The 21466-nt window shown below is 49.2% G+C and overlaps 1 protein-coding gene across 1 annotated transcript in view; it reads left to right on the plus strand.

Moving 5' to 3' along the window:
* The window catches only part of LOC8035293 (zinc finger CCCH domain-containing protein 11B), a 130489-nt gene extending 116152 nt beyond the window's left edge, over positions 1–14337 (plus strand). Inside the window, exons 11-13 of the mRNA XM_029985626.4 lie at positions 1486–1587; positions 2155–2206; positions 13330–14337. Of these exons, the coding sequence (XP_029841486.3) occupies positions 1486–1587; positions 2155–2206; positions 13330–13483 (308 nt within the window). The 3' untranslated portion in view covers positions 13484–14337. The remainder of the gene's footprint in view (positions 1–1485; positions 1588–2154; positions 2207–13329) is intronic.
* Positions 14338–21466: the final 7129 nt, after the last annotated feature.

The raw sequence follows: 21466 nt of genomic DNA on the forward strand, positions 1-21466 counted from the left end.
CCACTAAATCAGTCAGAGGTAAAAAGATTTGGTGTGCGTGCTTTCTATTTTTCTAGGTCCCGAAAATGCATCCAACATCAATGCACCCCCGCGCGGTTTTTCCCCCTCCTATTATCTGCGCTTTCGCACCGCAAGCCTTGCGCTTGTAACACAATTAAATTTAATGCGCCACCACTCTTCTCAGGCGCTCCAGGTATTTCTAAATTTTGCTTATTCAGTAGTTTTTTATGAATCTCACCAAGTTTCTGATGGAAACCTTATGCTTATTTTCACTAATTCAAAAGTTAACGAATAAATTTTACTTAATCATTCGACTTATCGTGACGTTTAGCATCCTTTATTATGTCCCCCCAGCGGTATGTAACTGCACTGACCATATTTGTATAGTTTGTATTGAATGTTTTTAGAAAATTCTCTCAAGGCCGAAAAACACCCTGCATAGCTGCACTGGTACTAAAGCAACACATCCTAAAACAGAGTCACCAAATACTGTAGAGCACTACATGTCGGGATAAAGTGTATGGAAAAACATTTTGGGGGGGAGTGCCGTATCCCTTTTCGGGATTTCTCGAGTTTGTATGGACACTGCCTCTATGTGCGTATGTACAGTGCTCCCCAAACTTAACGCCGCCACTGCGTTCCCAAATATTGAGCTTCTGTGGGCTGGTTGCTGTTTAATTTGTCACCAAAACGTTCGGAATGCCTTCTCAGGATGGGATAGAAATAGGGAACCCGAACATTCTTCAGATAGTTCGATCGGCCGCCGCAAGGACTGTCAGAAATGGGAAATGCCGTGGCGGCTGTACGTTTGAGGCGCACTGTAGTTTGGAAAAATACAACTCGATAGAAAAATTTCCGAAACCTATTCTTTCATTGAAAAATATACCTTCACAGGTGAGGAATTCGCGTTTTATTTTGTAGTTTAGTCAATGGGATTTCATATACCTGTTTCACAAAGTCTACAGAAACCTCCAATTATCCGCAAACTTGTCTCACTCATTTCCTCTAACAGTGAAATCTTGTATGAACTATTTCTCGTAGCATAAAGACTATGCGCAAAACTCACTTTTTTTTTCTTGAGTTACGTGTACAGTAACACGAGTAATGATTAAAAAAAAACACCATGACACATGGATTGAGAGAACCATCTATTGTCCTTTCGGTCCCTCTAGATTCAATCGTAGAGTTCTGTTACAAGTTACTGCTGTCCTTATTGCTATCAGTGAAATATTGTATCTCCTAAAGCAGTTGCACACCCGGTTTAACGCCCGACTTAAAAGGAGATTTTTGAAGAGTCTATCGTATCAACTTATTTTACGACAATATATTTTGGGCGTTGCGCGTGCCACCTGTGTTCATGTCAGCTAGGGGAATTAAAATACACAAATCTCAACCAGAAGCTGAGTGGGCGCACGTTTTCTCATTAGAAATGCTTAAGCATTGGGCGGATCGTCCTGTGAAGGAACCAAACGGTTTTGCTTCCAGAGAGGCGTGTTCGCATCAAGAGGCCAGTCTTCGGAGTGATTTCCCCTGTCAAGTTCCCTCCTTCGAACGAGGCTCCGCTGAGACAGCAGCATGTTTTCTCCGGTATGCCGTGTGGAAGATCTTCTATACGATAAAAAGTTTGGCGTAGTAGTTGGACATGATTGCAAAACTCAAACAGCCCCCCCCCCCCCAAAAAGAAAAAAAAAAGAAGAAAAATAAAATGTAGGTAAGAAGACGGGGTACAAAGACGGAGGTCTAATCTTCATTTGAAACGCGTAATGTTTATGGAATTCACATTGAAAACTAGTTTATCTGCAAACAGAGTGAAGTATCTCTTTCTATCTTTTAATTTTAGGAAATAACCCGATCTTTTTTTTTTTCGATTTGCGTGAGCAATTAAAAAATTGATTGGAATGTTTTAGCTGCTGATGTCGAAAGGGGGTACATTTTTTCGACATGTTGGCGATCTTTGTTGGCGGTCTTGATTCATATTGCCTAGCCTCTGCATTGGTGAGTACGGTAGGGTCTCACCACTTAAATTAATGTAATTCTCAATTGTATTGGCAGAAAATTAATTAGGGGTCACCAGTATGTAGATATTATAGATTAGCCGATTTTGTTTTTGCTTCTGTCGTTAATTGCCGATTATGACTCATCATCACCCCATAGTTGCAGACAGGACCGAGCATATCAGGAACCAAGAGACTGCAGTCAGTTCAAGGTGAGTTTCTGAAATTCTATACTCTTTATAAGGTCATTCCTTATTTCATTCCATTGGTTCGTTTCACCGCGTTTTCGCGTCTACTATACAGGTTGTTTTTTTAAGACATTACAGTTTTTATTTTTTTTTTTAAAGCTGGGGAAGCTACACTAATGCGGTCTGTGCAGGTGAGTTCTGTGACCAGGATGACGTCATATGGGGGTTTAATCGTCATGATAAGTTCGTAGTTTGACTAAAATTTGTTAAATAACGTTTCTAAGTATTCGCCAAAAGATATTATACTATTTCAATCAGACACTTGCTGATCGTCATCGAAAATCAATAAAAAGTAAGTTTTAGAAAGACGTCGGGTCCGTGGCAAGCGCAGTGTTGCATTAAAGTTGCCACTCGTGCGGCGACGGGCAAGGCTAGTGGTGCGGAAACGCGCCCGCGCGGTTTTTCGTCTCTTGTCATCCACGTTTTTCCGCCACCAGCTTTGCGCCCGCTCCACGAGTGGCAACTTTGGGCATCACCTCGCTCACCACACGCCCCGGATCTTTCTCAAATACTTAATTGATGGTTTTTGATGACGCTGGGCATGTTTCTGATTGAAACCATATGCCTTTTCGCCCGATTAAAATGTTAATTAACCAATTTTAGTCTATTATCCGATTTACCGTTACGATTAGCCCCCTATATGTCCCTTTAGCCGTATAACTCACCTGCACAAACTGTACGTGTTCGTGCCATCCTCACGTCTTTTTTTTTAACAAACCTGTCAAGTTTTAAAGAAATCTGTACACGGTGTTTTGTAGGCTTTGCAGATTTGTTAAAAATTAATGACGTTTACAACTCCCTGTAATTCCGAACTAGAGCACAGCTGTCGAAGAGGAGGCGGAGGAGCACTTGCCTGCACAACGGGCAGCTGGCATCTCCCCTTTCCCTCCCTCCTCCTCCTGTCCTCCTCATCCCTCCTCCTCCCCTTTTTCTTTCTCCTCCTCTCATTCCTCCCTCCCGCGCGTTGCGTCATAGGACGTCTCCCATAATGCAACGCGCGGTTACGCCGACGCCGTCGCCGCTCAAGCCGGAAACAAGCGCCTAACAGCTGCGCTCTAACAAAAAAAAAAAAAAGAAACAGCTACGCAATGCGGTGTCGGTAGGTGAGTTATACGGCTAGAGGGACACTATATAAGAGGCTGACCTTTACGATATAAAGGCTAATAAACTAAAACATTGTTAACGTTACATTAAGTGAAAATAAACGTATCGCTCGATTGAGTAACTTGCTGAGCGTCATTGAAAACCACTAAATCAGTCAGTTTTAGAGAGATGCATGTGGGAAGCACGACGGACCTCCGACGTGAAAACTCGTGCACCAGGCTGGAGGCTACCGGGGAGATAACGCCCCTGAGCGAGTTGGTAGAGCGCTCCACCTGTAATGGAGAGGTCCCGGGTTTGATACCCGGACCAGGCGGATTTTTTTCGGTCGCGCACCAGTCACCTAGCTGTGTTTGGAGATTTGTGTTTGTTTTATGACGCTGTGCAAGTTTCTAATGGGAACCATGTGTTTATTTTCGCTTATTAAAACGTAGATGAACATGTTGCAGTTCATTGGCCGACCTATCGTGACGGTGAGCTCCCTATATTTTGTCCCCCTAGTAGTATAACTCACCTGCACAGACAGCATTAGTGTATGTTTCATGGCTTGTTCTAATACGAACCTATAAAGCCTAAGAAAACATCCGGCATCTCCAGAACTCTTTCAAGTTAAACCTCGTCATGTCGAGCCATCCATAAAATTAATATTGGGATGAGCGTAACAAAATGGTTCCCGAATTCTAAAAAAAAAGCCACACATTATCAGCATCCGGCTTCTATAAAAATATTACACCATCTTCCCGAGGGGAACCATGGGGTGATGCGGAGCATCGTTCCATCACACTTCATCGGAAGAACGGAGTGAAGTGGAGTCAACAGCGGTGAACTGAACGCGCGCAGAAATTGGTTTGCTCTGTATGTTTATACAGCCGTGATGGAGATGCGCCTCAACGGGTAATCGGTCTCTTAGCTGTAGATGAGAAATTTAGCCAGTGCAGTACAACCGCTAACCTGGGATTTTTAACGTGCATCACGCAGTAGTGATCACACGAACGCGTGCCGGTACGAAACTCATCCAGACCGAAACGGGCGGGGGCGGCGGGGACTCGAACTTAGGAGGTTCCCAGCGCGAACTTCCGCTCCACGCTCTAAGCTGACGCGCGTTAGCCCACTCGGCCACTTCCTCCCCTTGAACGCGCGCAGCGCGCTACCGCTGCTTATATTCACACTTGAAGGAGAGGAGACTAGAGGAGGAGAGTTGCGCATGCGCGCGCGGTGTGAGTAGAAGCGAACGCACGCGAAGTGCACGCAGCTGGTAGAGAGAGAGCGGAGAGAGTAACGCGTAGCTGTTGGAGAAAGGGAAGGAGGAGAGTTGCGCATGCGTAGTGTGAGTGCGGACTACGGACGCCGCGGGACATAGACCCGAGCAAGAGATGCTCCGCATCTAAAAATGTTGCATTGAAGGATTCACTCCTCTTTTTTCTTCCCTAGCTGTTAACACGCTGTGGCCCAAGGAAGTTTTTAGTAGATCGTTTTTTTTTGCGTTTTCCGAGAACGATACCCGATACTCCGCCAGCGCCTTTGCTCGTGCTTTATATTGTCACGGGTGGTGACCAAAAAAACAATAAATAAACAGAAATAAATAAACGTTTAATGTGGTGAACTTGTGCCAAAAATAAAAGGGGTACAAAGGATAATAACAGAGCGTCGCGGGCGTCGAAACCGCAGGATCGAGCGCTGGGGCGAGACTGAATCCGCTCGCCTTGCGGAATCGCTTATGTACAGTGCTAATCACAGTTGTCTATAACGCGCGAGCGTGCGGCTTTCTCCGGGGAGCGCTAGGCTGGTGGCATTCGCACAAACTAAGCTAGTCACGTGGCGCAACATGGAACGGCACGCTCGAGGAATGTTTTGCCCTCTCTATCAGCTGGCGACGAACGCGGAAGGCTGCTCGCGCGCTTTTTACAAACATCATTGCTCGAACAATAAACAAACTAGAGCATGAAGGCGTATCGACGATGTCGTCACCAAAAAACAAAAATATATCGTAAAGCACTTTACTTTTATCACTTATCAAGCTGATAGAGTGGGCAGCACACCCCTCGAGCGGGCCGTTCCATGTTGCGCCACGTGACTAGCTTGGTTTCCGCGAATGCCACCAGTCTAGCGCTCCCCGGAGAAAACCGCACGCTCGGGCGTTATAGACAAGTGTGATTAGCACTGTACCCTCGTGGGTTTCTGGATCGTTCGGCGTAGAAGGTTCGGCACGTAGAACATTCTCACCTCGAACCAAGTTCTCGAATTCACCAGAACATCACATTACAGTGTCAACAAAAATGTGTAGCCGCGGCCAGGAATCGAACCCTGGCCTTCTGCGTGTAAGGCAAGCGCGATAACCGTTAGGCCACGCGCGCGCTGCCTACTTGGGCAGCTGCGCGCGCGCAGACAAAGCAAATAAACAAAGCAAATAAAAAGAACTGTAAACTAAAGAGTAATTTGGAACACATAAGGTCCACAGTCCTATCGGGCGTAGTACGGCTTCAGTCGCACGACGTGGACGACTTCCGGTCGTGGAGGGCGGCGTGACGAAGGCCGTGTTCCGTCGGGCATCACCTCGTAGTTCAGATCCCCTAATCGACGAAGCACTTTGTAGGGTCCAAAGTACCGTTTCAGCAGTTTCTCACTGAGGCAGCGGTGACGGATGGGCTTCCACACCCACACCCTGTCTCCGGGCTGGAAGTGAACGTCCCTGCGACCAAGGTTGTAGCGGCCCGCGTCGACGCGTTGCTGGTCTTGAATCATGAGTCGGGCGAGCTGGCGGACATCTTCGGCGCGTTGAGCAACCGCCTGGGCGTCGTCGCTCTCATTGTCAGATGGCTCATGGGGCAGCATTGCGTCCAGCATGGTCGTTACCTTCCGACCATGTACCAGCTGGAACGGGGTGAATCCAGTGGTCTCCTGAACCGCCATATTGTAGGCGAACGTGACGTAGGGCAACACCTCGTCCCACGTCTTGTGCTCTACGTCGACGTACATAGAGATCATATCGGCGATTGTCTTGTTGAGTCGCTCGGTCAGCCCGTTGGTCTGCGGGTGGTATGCAGTGGTTCGACGATGGCCGGTGCCGCTGAGACGAAGGATCTCTTGCGTCAGCTGGGCCATGAACGAAGATCCACGGTCTGTGATGAGGACTTCAGGGGCGCCGTGCCGGAGGACAATGCACTCGATGAAAAACTTGGCGACTTCAACAGCCGTGCCTGCTGGAAGGGCTTTCGTCTCGGCGTACCGTCTGAGATAATCGGTGGCGACGATAATCCAGCGGTTTCCCGACGTTGACGGCGGGAAAGGGCCAAGTAAATCCATTCCAATCTGCTGGAACGGCATAGACGGGGGAGAAGTCAGATGCAGAAGTCATGACGGCTTCGTCCGCGGTTTCTTGCGTCGCTGACACTCGTGGCATGATCAAATGTATAGGTGAACGGTTTTCGGTAGCTTCGGCCAGTAGTACTTTTCTCAAATCCTGGCGAGCGTCCTGCTGTAGCCAAGGTGTCCAGCCGTTGGGTCGTCATGGCATCCTTTGGAATATTTCGTCTCGAAGGCTGGCAGGAACAACCAACAGCCATGCTGTGTTGTTGTGGACGAAGTTCTCCTTGTACAGCACCCCTTGCCGCATGGAGAATGTATGCAGAATTCTTAAGAAAGCACGGGGAACCGAACTCGCTTGTCCCTCTAAGTGCTCGATGAGCGCTCGCAGTTGAGGGTCGTCTCGTTGGAGTGCTGCCATGTCGCTGACGTTCAGAGTGCCGAGGAAACACTCATCGTCGTCGTCTTCGATACAGGCAGGACCGGCCTCGACAGGAGCTCTTGACAGGCAGTCGGCGTCATTGTGCTTCCGGCCGGACTTGTATACAACGATCATGTCGAACTCCTGCAGTCGTGGGCTCCACCGGGCGAGGCGTCCGGAGGGGTCTTTCAGATTCGCGAGCCAGCAGAGCGAGTGGTGGTCCGTGACCACGCGAAAAGGACTTCCATACAGATATGGGCGAAACTTTGTTATCGCCCAGACGACAGCAAGGCACTCCTTTTCAGTTGTAGAGTAGTTCCTCTCCGCCTTAGACAGCGTCCGACTCGCGTATGCGATGACTCGCTCTGCCCCGTCCTGCCTTGGAACTAGCACCGCGCCAAGTCCGGTGTCACTGGCGTCCGTGTGGATCTCTGTATCAGCGAACTGGTCGAAATGGCCAAGAATCGGGGGCGTCTGGAGTCTTCGTTTCAGCTCATCGAATGACCGCTGGTGTTCGTCTGTCCATTCGAACTTTATGGCGTCTTTCGTGAGGTGCGTCAGCGGTGCGGACAGCTCTGCGAAGTCTCGAACAGATCGTCTGTAGTAGGCACAAAGTCCGAGGAATCTTCTCACGGCCTTCTTGTCAGACGGCGGCGTAAATGCAGTTACGGCGCGGGTCTTCTCAGGGTCAGGGAGAACACCTTTGTTGCTCACGACGTGGCCAAGGAACTTAAGTTCACCATAGGCGAATCGACACTTCGTTGGCTTGAGTGACAGGCCGGCAGTCTTGATGGCTTGAAGCAAGGCTCGAAGTCATTTCAGCTGCTCGTCGAAATCTCGTGAAAATACTACGATGTCGTCGAGGTAGACGAGGCAGCTCTGCCATTTCAGACCTGCCAGCACGCTGTCCATGACACGCTGGAAGGTGGCTGGTGCTGTACAAAGCCCGAACGGCATCACTTTGAATTCATACAGTCCGTCGGGAGTGACGAAGGCAGTTTTCTCCCGGTCGCGTTCGTCGACTTCAATCTGCCAGTAGCCACTCTTCAGGTCCATTGGCGAAAAATATCGGGAGTGGCGCAGTCGGTCTAACGTATCGTCGATGCGGGGGAGCGGATAGACGTCCTTCTTCGTCACAGCGTTCAGTCGACGATAGTCCACGCAGAACCGCAGGGTTCCGTCCTTCTTCTTTACAAGGACGACTGGGGACGCCCATGGACTTCTGGAGGGTTGAATGACGTCGTCGTCGAGCATTTCTTGGACTTGATCCTGAATCACCTTCCTTTCCTTTAAGGAGACTCGATACGGCGACTGGTGGACAGGGAGCGCGTCGTCTTCGGTAATAATGCGATGTTTCGCCATTGGTGTTTGGCGAACTTTCGACGACGTTGCAAAACAGTCACTGTATTCGGAAAGGAGATCAACCAGTTGCCGGCGCTTAGGAGCTGGGAGCTCGGGGTCGATGTCGATCGGCGGCGGCGGCGTGCTGTTCTGCTGTGACGACGAGGTTTCTTCGGAGATTGCGGTGACCATGGCTGGCGCCTGAAGCTCCTCAATGTGGCCCACGGTGGTACCCTTCGTTAGGTGCTGCGGCTCCTCTCGGAAGTTTGTCACAAGAACAGTTGTACGTCCTTCTTGGAGATCCGTTACGCCTCGTGCGACGCCAATTCCTTTTTCAAGGAGCAGTTGGACGCTGCCTTCCAGAAGAGCTCCACCGTGCATGGCTGCGTCGGTTATGACGGTGACGAAAACACTCGACCGCGGCGGTAAGTTCACATCGTCGGTGATAACTCGGATCGCGGTTGACGTTGTGGTCTCCACCGGCGGTAAAGCAGGCTTTCGCAGCGTCAGCTGGTTTGCCCCGAGGTTGATGACGGCGCCATACTCGCAGAGAAAGTCCATTCCGAGGATAACGTCCTTCGAACAGTCTTGCAGAACGACGAACTTCACAGGGCACGTCTCACCGTGGATATCGACGCGAGCAGTGCATCTCCCGACTGGCGTGCTGAGATGTCCTCCGGCGGTTCGTATTTGGGGTCCATCCCACGGCGTCATGACTTTTCGCAAGCGGCGAGAGAGCCTCCCACTCAAGACTGAGTAGTCTGCTCCGGTGTCCACAAGTGCCGATCCGTCGTGGCCGTCGATTATAACGTTTAGGTTGTTGGACACCGATGCAGGGACGTCGTTGTGATCCGTAGCGTCGAGAGAGTGGGAGCGCTTCGTCGTTCTTGGAGGCTCTTTACTACGGTCGTCTTCGTCAACGCCACCTCCAGGCGTTGCCGCACTTAGTTTTCCCGGCGACGCAGGGGAGACACGCTTTTCGGCGGGGTCATGACACCGGGGACGCTGAACGTCGTGGCGATGGGGGGAGCGGGCTTCACGGCGGAGAGACGACACTGGGGAGGGCGAGCGTCGGAGGTACTCCTCGATGTCGCGAGGGCGTTCGCCGTACCTTGGACGTGGGTCGTTCGGGTGGAACCACGCAGGCCCATTTGCCGGTAAGGACAACGGCGGTAGATATGGTCGGCCTCCCCGCAGTGGTAGCAGTGGGTCGTCGATCCGCTGTCCTTCACACCTCGGTTTTCCTTGGCACCGGCTGTTCTTGGCGGTCGTACTGACGTACTTCTTCGTTGCGTCGGGGGTACGCCTGCGTTGGTGGGTCTCGTCGTGGCGCCACCGTGTAATGTTGAGCAGTTGGCGGCGGTCGTCGGGCCACTGCGGCGTAGGTCACTGTCGGCTCATCGGCTGCAGCCACGCTGGCAGGAGTCTCCGGTTGAATTGCCCGCGGAACTTCTTCGCGTACCATTTCGGCTATCGACAGCGAAGCCGGCTGGTTGGCAGTAGGCAGCAGCTTCCTGAGCTCTTCTCGGACGATGTCGCGGACAATTGCACGAAGATTGTCAGCGCTGATGCCGCCCTCGTCGAATCGGGAAGACGTCAGCGTCGAAGCAGCAGGCGTGCCGGCGAGTCGGTTGTAGTGGGTGGCTCGGATTGACAGGGCCCGCTCGATGTTAGTTGCCTCGGCAACGAATTCATCGACAGTAGTTGGTGGGTTGCGAACAAGGCCACTGAAGATGTCACTCCTTACTCCTCTCATCAGGACCAGCAGCTTTTTCTCCTCGGTGGAGTGAGGGTCCGCGCGGCTGCTCAGGCGGAGGACGTCTTCAACGAAGCTGGTGACCGTTTCGTTGGGCCCTTGAGTTCGTACTTGAACGAGGTCTTCCGCTCGCTGTCGCCGTGTCTGGTTTGTGAATGTCTCCTTCAGGCCAGCGATACAGGTGTCCCACGACGTAAGCGACGCCTCGTGGTTCTCAAACCACTGCCTCGCGGTACCCTCCAAGGAGAAGTAGAGGTTTTGGAGGCGCTGCTCAGTGGTCCTCCACGTCTTCGTGGGTCTCGCCATGGAAGGTCGTTGGGGTTCGCTGGGCAACAGGCAGGTAGATGACGGCGGCGGCGGTTGGGGACTGCGATTGCTGGTCGTCCATCGTTGGCTGCTGGTACTGGGTGGCAGAAGTCCGTATTCCGGGTGTAGACCTTGGGTGCGGCGACTGGTCCGAGTTTCAGGTTCCGCGTTGAGTGGTCTTCTCACCGGGCTTGGAATCGGGCTTGCACTGCGGGCCCTGGGAGGGGAACGCTGCACGGGCATGCGGTACTCCGCACCTCCACCAAAATGTCACGGGTGGGGACCAAAAAACAATAAATAAACAGAAAGAAATAAGCGTTTAATGTGGCGAACTTGTGCCAAAAATAAAAGGGGTACAAAGGATAATAACAGAGCGTCGCGGACTTCGAAGACGGCGAAACCGCAGGATCGAGCGCTGGGGCGAGACTGAATCCGCTCGCCTTGCGGAATCCCTTATGTACCCTCGTGGGTTTCTGGATCGTTCGGCGTAGAAGGTTCGGCGCGTAGAACATTCTAACTGCAGTAAAGTGTAAAGTTGGGCTAGTTGGTAGTTATTCATCTTGGTTTTAAAAGCGCTCCAAAGACGAGGACAGAGTAAGAAACACAAACGAGCGCTCGTCCGTCGTTTGTGTTTCTTACTCTGTCCTCGTCTTTTGTGCGCTTTTAAAACCAAGATGAACATTCTAACCTCAAATCAGCGAGACGGTTCTCGAATTCACCAGAACATCACATTACGGTGTCAACAAAAATATGTAGCCACGGCCAGGAATCGAACCCTGGCCTTCTGTGTGGAAGGCAAGCGCGATAACCGTTAGGCCACGCGTGCGCTGCCTACTTGGGCAGCTGCGCGCGCGGCAATATCGCTAACGGAGCGCAAAAAACGATCGACTGAGACTCCACACTGGTGAGCTTTAGTAGTAAGGTCAAAGCGCAGTCGTCTCAAATCCACGCTCGGGTGCCGTCCGAACGGACTGTTGCACGCCGTCCAATCTGCCTGTCACGGGCTATTTTATTAAGGCGAAAGCCTTACTTGTCCCATTGAGCGAGAAATCGGACTAAATGGCCCCGAAAACGTGGTTGCGCGGCACGCGACGGCTCAGTGGGCGGCTTACTTGCCCCATTACCTTGGCGTCGTCCTTGCGATCGTCCTTGAAGTCGTTCTTGACGTCGGTTTAGGGGTCATCCTAGAAGTCGTCCCAGACGTCGTTCTTGACGTCGTCCTAGAGGTCGTCCTCTAAACGTTGTTCTCGAAGTCGTCCTAGACGTTGACCTCTAGACGTCGTCCTAGACGTCGACCTCTAGACGTCGTCCTCTAGACGTCGTTCTTGACGTCATCCTAGAGGTGGTTCTTGAAGTCGTCCTAGACGTCGTCCTTAACGGGTTTTCGCCTTTCTACGCGTAAGCATTCTCAACCGCACTCGTGTAAGTCTTCATTTTCTGCGACTGTCCTTCTCTATTGACCCTCACGGGTGCCTCTTTTAGACGCCTATAGACCTTTCCAGGGCTTATCACCCGGACAAAAAATGCCGTGTCATTGAACTTCGGACGCGTGTGCAGCGTCTGATACAGCGTCTAAACAGAGCGGCATCGCATTTTCAGAAGGCGTTCCACAGCCCAGCCGACAAAGATGGCAGCGCGGACAAGGCGATTGTTCCTAAAGTGTCTAGACCAGGCGTGGCCAAGCTGCACCCCCTTCCCCCCCCCCCTCCCCGCCTCCACTCTTTCCCGCCTCCCTCCCGGTCACATGAGCACTGCCCAAAAAAGAGAAATGGAACGCGTTTTAAATCGAAAGACGGGTTGCGGTTTGGTAGTCATGTGCTACTACTACCTTACGGTGACTCGTATAAATTGAAAGTAGTTCGAGTTTCGTTTGTTTCTCTGGGAAACGGGTAACGGGTACTTATTTCAAGTAACAGATAACGTAGTTACGTTACTCGTAAGTTTTTCCAAAATGTTAAAAGAAATTACGCTTCAATTTTCTGTGTGTGTGTTTTAGGCGCCAAGTTATGTGAATTCTTGCACTCATCCCTCATTCTTTTAAAATCAGAACGGTATAAAATAACAGTTAGTTTCTCTATGTTAATTTTCTGCATGGACTTAATGTTTCTTGAAATATGGCACTTCTGCACACCTGTAACGTGAACACAGTAAAACTTTTAAATTCAGAAATAAAAGTAATGTGCGTAACTTTTTAACGGTAACGGTAATGCGTTCCTTTTATTTAAAAGTGACGAGTAGATTATTTCGTTAGTTTTTCTTTTTTTTTTTTTTGATAGTTTGATAGCGCCTACAGTTTTTCTTTTATGGTAATTTCCTTGATTTCTTTTTAATGATAATCTACGCGCTTTGAGTTGTAGAAATAGTCTTGTAAAATCAATTTCTCGGGATACATGAACTATGCGCAAAACGTTTATTTTTTTTTTCTTGTTATAACATTGCAACGAGCAGGGTGACTTTCGCGCTCCACTGCATCGTATGTTTCATGTCATTGCTGCTTCGTGTCGTTAGCGCTGCGCACATGTACCTGAAACTGATAAGTTTATTTAAGTTCTTTTTTAAAATATCTTATTATGAATTCGAATGTTCCATCTCTTTTATGCTTTTTTTCTCGTTCACATAATAATACTATTGTTCGTTGGAATGAGGAGAAATTTCGATGAGAGTCTGATGTTACAACGACTTTCCAATCTGGCAACGCTGCTGCTCACGCCGATGGCCCACGCTTGGTGTGGACAAACGTGGACGTGTTTATGAACGGCGTGTTCTATATAAAATACCTTTCAAGGCCAAACCTATTTTTAATCCAGTGATCACGTGCATTTAAGGACGCTTACGTTTCTTCTTTTTATTGCTTGCTAGCACTCCGGATGCAGAACCCGAAGCTCCCAAATCCCCGGATAATCTGGGAGACTACCTGGAACTCGAAGCGATGGAACCGGATGACCTGGACGAATCTTGCCTCAAGAAAACCACGACTGATCTCATGAACGAACTGGAGGACATGCTTCAGTGATCTCCCTTTGCTCCGTTGTCATGTCCCTAGACGGATTAATTAGGCACTGAAAAAGATTTCCTTTCGGTATTTGGACACCAAAAAAGGCTGGTTCACACCGTTGCGTTTGAGTGTGATCGACCGCGCCACCACTACCCGTGTGGTCTCTTGTCGAAAGCCGTCACAAATGGTCGTAGTGTAATCGATCAGAGTCAAGAGCAAATTATGTAAACCAGTTTTAGAATCTTCGGTGAACGTACTTAAACACACACGGTGGACACGGATAAAGCTTTGGGGATCATGAGCTAAATTTAATGGCTCATAAAAGAGGGAGAAGAGAGCGTTAGGGGAAGCCTATCTCAGGGCTAACTACGTCTCCCCTTTCTACTGACTGCTAAGTTCCAACGTCCGCTGTTGTTGTCCGTAACAGCCACGGGCGGACGATACCAGTTAAGAGTTCTATCTGCGTGTGCCCATATGTATATTACAGCACTTTTAGTATTTGCTTCAGGGGAAGAAATTTCTCCTTTTCGCGCCTAAGCATCTGGACTACTCCTGTACGCATTCAGGTGTTGTGCGGCCATTAGAGCGAAGTTTATACACCATTACACATTGTCATTGAAATTCAACCTGACATTCATCCATCCACACCTTTCAGGCAATTCGTGATGCCATTTCTTATGCAGCTTTCTTCAGAAAGTGCTCAAGATAAGTTTTTGGAGGAAGTCCTCCGATGCGAGTTTGGTATTACAAATGTGATCGATAATATTTTTTGCGCGTGGTTAAAGTTAGTTGCAGTGTCAAATTGTTACGTTGTTTTAGATGCTGATACAAGCAATGCTGCTAGGATTGAAATGTCAGGATGTTCGCTGCAATTTATATTTTTCTACATTTAGCCCTTTTAGTGTCGATGTTGCCTAGAGTTAGGCAACAAATGGAAAACGTCCGGATGTGCCTTGCCTACTATTTTTGGCTCAACTTTCTATCACGTGTATGTATTCCCGTAAAGAATTTTCTTTTCCGACGGTTTTTTTTCAAAACATTCCTTGTTCCGCCGCAATAAAGTGGATATTGTTGAGCACACCGTGTGGATGTCGCTTTTCCGTCAGTATGGATGATAAAACTGAAATTCGGGTAGCTCACATTCCTGCAGGTTGTAGGAATGAACTTGAGCATTGTGCGGCAGGTGTTCAAATGCTGTGTCGCGCGAACTTCACGACAAAGGTAGCGAGAATAGGACCAGTTTTCCATTCCGAATTTTGCTTCGACAGGGAATTGGCGAGCAGCGAATGTTGCCACCTAGGTAAGTCACCCGAGGGAGCACTTTCGGCCGGGATGGCGCCACGAGAGCGAACGACACGAGAGCGCACGACAGCAAAGCGCCGCGACAAAAGAACACCGCGACACGAGAACGCGTGTGAATAGGCTCCTTGCTCTGACGTCACATCGCACAGATTTGAACACCAAGTAAAAGGAGGAGAAAGAAGCTGCTTTTGTAAGAATTTTGTGTGACAGGTTAGTCTTCTGGGAGGAGAATAGCGACGCCTGCGCTAATCCGGGAGGCACAAAGGAGGATCCTGATAAGAGGGGAGCTCCCTCTTCCCCTCTTCTCTGGAGGGCAACGGAAATGACGTCCTGTGCAAGCCACGTATAGGTGGCTTGCACAGGACGTCATTTCCGTTGCCCTCCAGAGAAGAGGGGAAGAAGGAGACCCCCCCTTATCAGGATCCTCCTTTGTGCCTCCCGGATTTGCACAGGCGTCGCCATTCTTCTCCCAGAAGATTATAGAAGATTAACCTGTCACTCAAAATTCTTACAAAAGCAGCTTCCCTCTTCTCCTTTTACTTGGTGTTCAAATGTATGCGATGTGACGTCAGTGCAAGGAGCCTGTAGACCGTTTTACTGAAAGAGGGCGAGAGAGAAAAGGAGAAAGGGCTACCGGCGCTCTCCCCCTTTCTGATTGTGTAGAAAGGGTGAAAGTCCCGGATGAGAGGCTTCGCCGGTGTTGGGTGTCTGCTGTGCGCGAACTTCGTTCGCGCTTTCTTTTCTGTTTTAAACTCGCAAACTTAATTAAAGCTAGTGGCTTCGATGGCAACAGTCGCCCGGTCATCGAGACACCATTGCTGGGTCATAGGGTGCACGAATAAAAACAGAAGGCACAGAATACTGTCCGAGGACATATGTAGCATGCAAGGAATCCAGCAAGGCGAGAGCGGCTGCAATGTCTTTAAACTCCATCGCTTTCCACATGACCCCTGTCTCCGGGGGCAGTGAATTGCGTCCGTAAAACGAAAAGGCGTTTCCTCAACGCCATCCTCTCGACTTCGCTCGGAACATTTCGTGAATGGAGCGCGCACCGAACGCTGTACCGCCGATAAACTTGGGGTACGCTCGCAATGTGCGTGCGAGTTTTCTCATGATAACTGCTGTTTCAGCTTGTAAAATTTCGTAACTGAATTTATCTTAATAGTGATAATTCGCAGTGGTGACTGAATCGATTTTATCATCTACAAGACTTAGTTGAAGGCTTATTTCCGCCGCCGGGTGAGGCTGGAAATTGTTGAAAACGTAGTTCTACTGTTTTTGTGTTGTTTTTTTTTTGTTTTCTTTTTAATCGCGATCTTCTGCACGATACCAGAGAGCCGGCAAAAGCGCTCCTTGGAGTGCCACTGGTGGGTTGTTTCCGTTGACTAAGGCGCTTTGAGGAGCTTGATAGTCGCTGCAGGGAACGTCTCGTGTGTTGCGATCTGCGTCTTCGAGCCCAGTGTGCACGTTTCTGTGTTTGGGTCATGGCATCCGCCAGTGTGGCGACGGGGGGAACAGCGACAGCGAACGTGCCAGCATTGGAGGCGAGTACTCAAAATATTGCATCAAATAGTAAAATAATTCGTGGCTGCTTCGAGGCTTTCTGCGGTTCGATAAAAGTACATCTAGAGCGTCTTCGTCGTTCATTCACAAGGAAATATAAGAACAGGGACACGAAGATAAAAATAGCACAGCAAGACGATATGTAGCAGCTCCGGGCGTTTACAAAGTTAATTGAGGTTCCCGTTTCGTGTATCGCTTGTTGATTGCAACTAAAAGCGGCTACGTTGAAATAGGCCCATTGCAAGCAAAAATCTATAAATGTTTCATCATTTCTAGTCATGCGGAGAGCAATGGAGCTTAAAAACATTCCAGCCGTACTTGCCTTGCCGGATTCCATGCAAGCTACATAGGTCCTCGGACAGTATTCGACGCTTTCTGTCGTTATTCGTGCACCCTATCACCCAGCAATGGTGTCCCGATGACCGGGGAACTGTCGCCATCAAAGACCATGGCTCTAATTAAGTTTGGGAGTTTGAAACGTAGAAGAAAGCGCGAACGAAGTTGGGGCACTGCAGACGCCCAACACCGGCCAAGCCTCTCATCCGGGACTTCCACTCTTTCTACACAATCAGAAAGGAGGAAAGCGCCGGTAGCCCTTTCCCCTTTTCTCTCTCGCTCTCAAAATGGCGCTACCCACGATAAAACGGTCTATACGCTCCGTGCGGGAACTATAGGGGGCGCTTTGAAAAACGCGCGCAGCGCCGCTAGCGGAGGAGCTGGCGTTCGACCGTGAGGCGCGTTCAACAGCCTGCGGCGCCTTTTCGCATGCCAAGCTGTGGCGGCGGAAGCGCGCACGGACGAAACTTTTGCTTTTTGAGCCGATACGTTGAGGGTGACGTTGCATGAGCGCTGGGGCAGAAGGGCATTTAGCTGTTCTCCTCTTTTTATATACTGAGTTTTAGTCGTTATTCGGGGGAATTTCTCTAGTTGCGGCCAAAAAAGGAGTTGGAGCAATTTTCCGAAAAGCAAGACGGCCGCCACCATAATTGCTTTGAGTGGGAAATTTATTTCGCTCGTCGCTGTAAACCTAGGACTGCTGGAACGATAATATTTGGAGGCGAGTGAGATGTCCACTAAGTTTCTGCACGAAGTGCGCCAAGTTTCATTAAGACAGCAGGTGTGAAAGTTGTTTCTAACGAATAAAGAAATAAAGCTGTACGGTATATCCAATATTGGACCCAAAATGTTGTGTTATAGCGGGCTGCGCAAAGTGCAGATTTGGGCACACAGGTGCTTGGACTTGACAGTAACATGACACAGTGCTTATTATAAAAAAAAAAAAAAAGGTGGCATAGGGAAACCAGGTGAAAATTTAATTTGGGCGGCGTAACTCAATGGGAACCGGTTATGACCATGAAAAGGCTGTCAAGAGAATACCACTGGTCGGGGGAGGTGGAGACTTTAGACGTAGGAAGGGACTAGTGGACTGTACTTCCAATTGAAACCACTTTACGAAAGGTGATTCCAAAGCCGAGAAATCGAAGTTGTCGGCCAACACACGGTTTGGCCGCCAAGGGCTTTTGCGGTCAGCTGTTGTGTAATAACCTGTCGTGCGAGGTGCTGATTTTCGGCCCACAGGTACTTTGACATGACCGTCACTTGGCACAACACTTATTATAACAAAAATATTTGGCATAGCGAAACCAGGTGGAAATTTATTTTGGGCGGCGTAACTAAATGGGAACTGGCTTTGACCGTCAAAGGCTGTCAGAAAATACCACTCATCGTGGGAGGTGCACACTTTACAGGTAGGAAGGGACTAGTGGACGGTACTTCCAGTTCGAACCACTTTGCGTTAGGTGGCTCTAAAGCCGAGAAAAAAAATTGTTGTCTACAGAACTCGGGGTGTCAGTGTTTCCACATCCAGAAATAGGCTGATCAAGAAAGAAAGCACACCACATAAACTTCCATACTGAAACGCCGATTCTCCAGATTCTCCAGTGATTCCGAGTTTCATGGTTGTTTTCTTTAGATTTATATTTGTCACTTTTTTTTACCGTTCAAATCTTTCTTAATGAAGTACAGATCGTGTGCTATATTTGTCCGGAAATATCATCGACACATACGATGGGGACGAAACTTCTTTGGAGGGCATTCCTCCAACGAAATTGGCACTGTATACCCGCGAGTGTGGGATGGCATTTCAGTTCGTCCCATCGGCGCTGACACATGTAGGCGTTACTGATACGAAAACAAACTCAGAGCTCAGAGCGGCAGTGTAGAATATGTCAGCCGTGCCGACACAGTGGCAGACATGATCGGGACACCAAATTTCTCGCGTCATACGGCACGGCTCCATCGTTGTCGCTGTCCCACAAAACATCGGCGAGGTGAAAAACTGTGAAACTTTGTCTCCACGAGATACGACGCATAACTATTGAAGCACTTAATGACGCAGCACAGGCAGCACTTCATGCTGTGAACCCAGCGCAACAGCACCACTCCGACTTCAACGCGTACCAACGTACGCGGCGTGGTTTCGGTTCCGTTTTCTCTGGGGTGCTCACTGCCTACCTTCGGTACCGGCCGCGCGGTGGCGCGCCAGTCCCGTCGCACGGAGTGTATAGACCTTTTCATCCTCCTCCGCATGGGCGCTGCCATCTTGGAATCACGTGACGCGGGAGCCATTAGGTTGCTTCAACTTGCTGCTCCGCTCTCCCCTCCGCGAAAAGGAAGAAGAAGTGTTCAGAGCAAGAAGCTCGATTTTTCGCTCCTTCTAGATCCAAACGCTTTAGGCCAGTTAATTCAATTTTTCATCTCGAACGGAAACCATCTACCATCAACAATTCTGCTCGGCGACAGCCCGCCGACCGCAAATGGAGGGCCAACCTCTTCTGTGAGTAGCAGAAAGCGTTTGACGCCCAATCTGTCTGACAAGATGGACGCCATAAGCGACCACATAAATTTCAATGGCCAACAGGAGGATGGACGCCCGCTGCTTCACCCTCCTCAATTGGTTCCTCAAGAAGTAAGTGGAACAGTATCGGACGAGAACATCCTATCCAAACGAATCCGTACCGCCGATGTCGAGAGGGACCAAGGCGAGGAAAACACCTCATGATATTCATTGAGGGACATAACCGATCAGACCGACAATGACGAACCGTACACAGTCGTGACATACCGAAAAAACCGGGCAACAGGAATTCCCGTAGTCTTCAAGCCAACAACACCAAACACGTCCTTCTGGTGTGTAAACCCAAACGTGCTTGCCAACGAGATCATAGCGGTCACGCAAGAAAAGATTGTCTCGCACAAAATCAACAAAGAAGGCAATCTCTCCGTAAATGTTTCATCCCTGGACTCGGCAAACAAGCTTCTCGCAGTCACCTCTCTCGGAGAGATTCAGGTAGCTGCTCAAATTCCGGAGGCATATTCCAGGAACTATGGAAAAGTAAAACATGTGCCACTCGAATACAGCAACGATGAGCTCTTGGATTATTTAAAAGACTTTGGAGTCACGTCTGTTCAACGTCAAGTGGCCTACCGACGCCAGGACGACGGAATTGTGGAACAACACCCTTCAACTACAGTCGTCCTCACATTTCGGACGGACCGAGCCATGCCTCAGCGCATCTACCTTGGATTCACAAGCCATCCCGTTGAAGAATACTTTGGACAGGCAGTTCAGTGCTTCAACTGCCAAAGATATGGACATCTCGCCAGGAACTGTAGAGGAGAGCGTCGTTGTAAGGTGTGTGCAGGACCACACAGCCACAAGGAGTGTAGCTCCAGAAAAGAACCAAAATGTGCCAACTGCAGCGGCAACCATACATCCACATATTCCGGATGTCCGCGAAAAAAGGCCGCCACTGCTGCAAAACAACGTTCTATCATCAACGGAAGGCAAACAAGACGCCGAGCTCCGTCACCAAATCCACAAGTTGTTCGCCGCCAAGCACGACCAGAACATCCCAACGGAGGAGCACCTACAAAGAAAACTTACAGTGAGATCCTGAAGCGTCCTCGCAAGGTTCAAAAAGATCAAAGTAATACACAAGAGGACGACTTTCTTCCCTTGGAGGAGCGTCCAGGGCGGTCGACAATGCCAACACCCATACCAGCACCTCGTCGATCTCGGAAGACTCAAGCGCCTCCCGCTGGAACACCAGCAACATACCCAATGTCAAACCAGTCACAGCATCCACGAAAACAAAAAGATCTTGCGCAGGTACTCCTACCCATGTTATTTGTGGCGTTAAAGGCTATCATACAAGAATACCCTGGGGCAAACAACATTCCAGAAGTAGAGGCTCTGCTTACTATGGAGCGATTGATAATTCCCATTAGCGATCACCGCTATCACAAATAGCGTACGTCAGTACCATGGATGAACATTACAAGAAAGCCTCTATCATACAATGGAACGCAAGAGGTTTGCGATCACGACTTCTGATTTCAGACAACTCGTTTATAAATATAGCTTCCCCATCATTGTAATCTATGAATCAAACTTACCTAAAGACATTCAATTCTCACGGTACGAAAAATTTGACTCAGCATGCACTAATAGTGCAAGTCGCGTGACAATGTTCATTCGAAGAGATCTTACATATAGCGCACACGTCGTTTCAACCCACCCGACCAACGAGTATCTTTGCGCGACGATTTCAAATGGGAAAATGAAGTTCACAATAATCGCAGCATATATACCACCAAAGTCCTTATTTGACAGGGAGCATTTGGAGTCTATCCTAAATACAATGCCACCGCCATTTATTCTAACAGGTGATTTTAATGCCCATCATCCAATATGGGGGAGCATTCGGACAAACCTGCGTGGAAGGCACTTGGCAGAATTAGCCGACGATTACAACTTATCTACCATTAATGACGGAACCCCGACGTATTTCTACGGAACGGAAGGTAGCAGCTGCCTCGACTTAACATTTGTTTCGGCAGCACTAACATCGCAAACAACATGGTTTGCAGACATTGAAACTCGTGGTAGTGACCACGTACCCACATACACAATAATTAATGGTTTCACCAATGTCCGAAAAACAAACTTCCTACGACGAACCAACTGGCATATGTTCGAAGAAGCAATGACGAACGAATGCAAAAATGTTACTGAACTATCTCACTTGGAAAAGGTCATTGTATCCTGTGCAGAAAAAGCAACACGTGCTTTTA

Source organism: Ixodes scapularis, unplaced genomic scaffold (genome assembly GCF_016920785.2).
Source record: "Ixodes scapularis isolate PalLabHiFi unplaced genomic scaffold, ASM1692078v2 PGA_scaffold7__128_contigs__length_106722199, whole genome shotgun sequence".
NCBI classification, from domain to species: Eukaryota; Metazoa; Arthropoda; class Arachnida; order Ixodida; family Ixodidae; genus Ixodes; species Ixodes scapularis.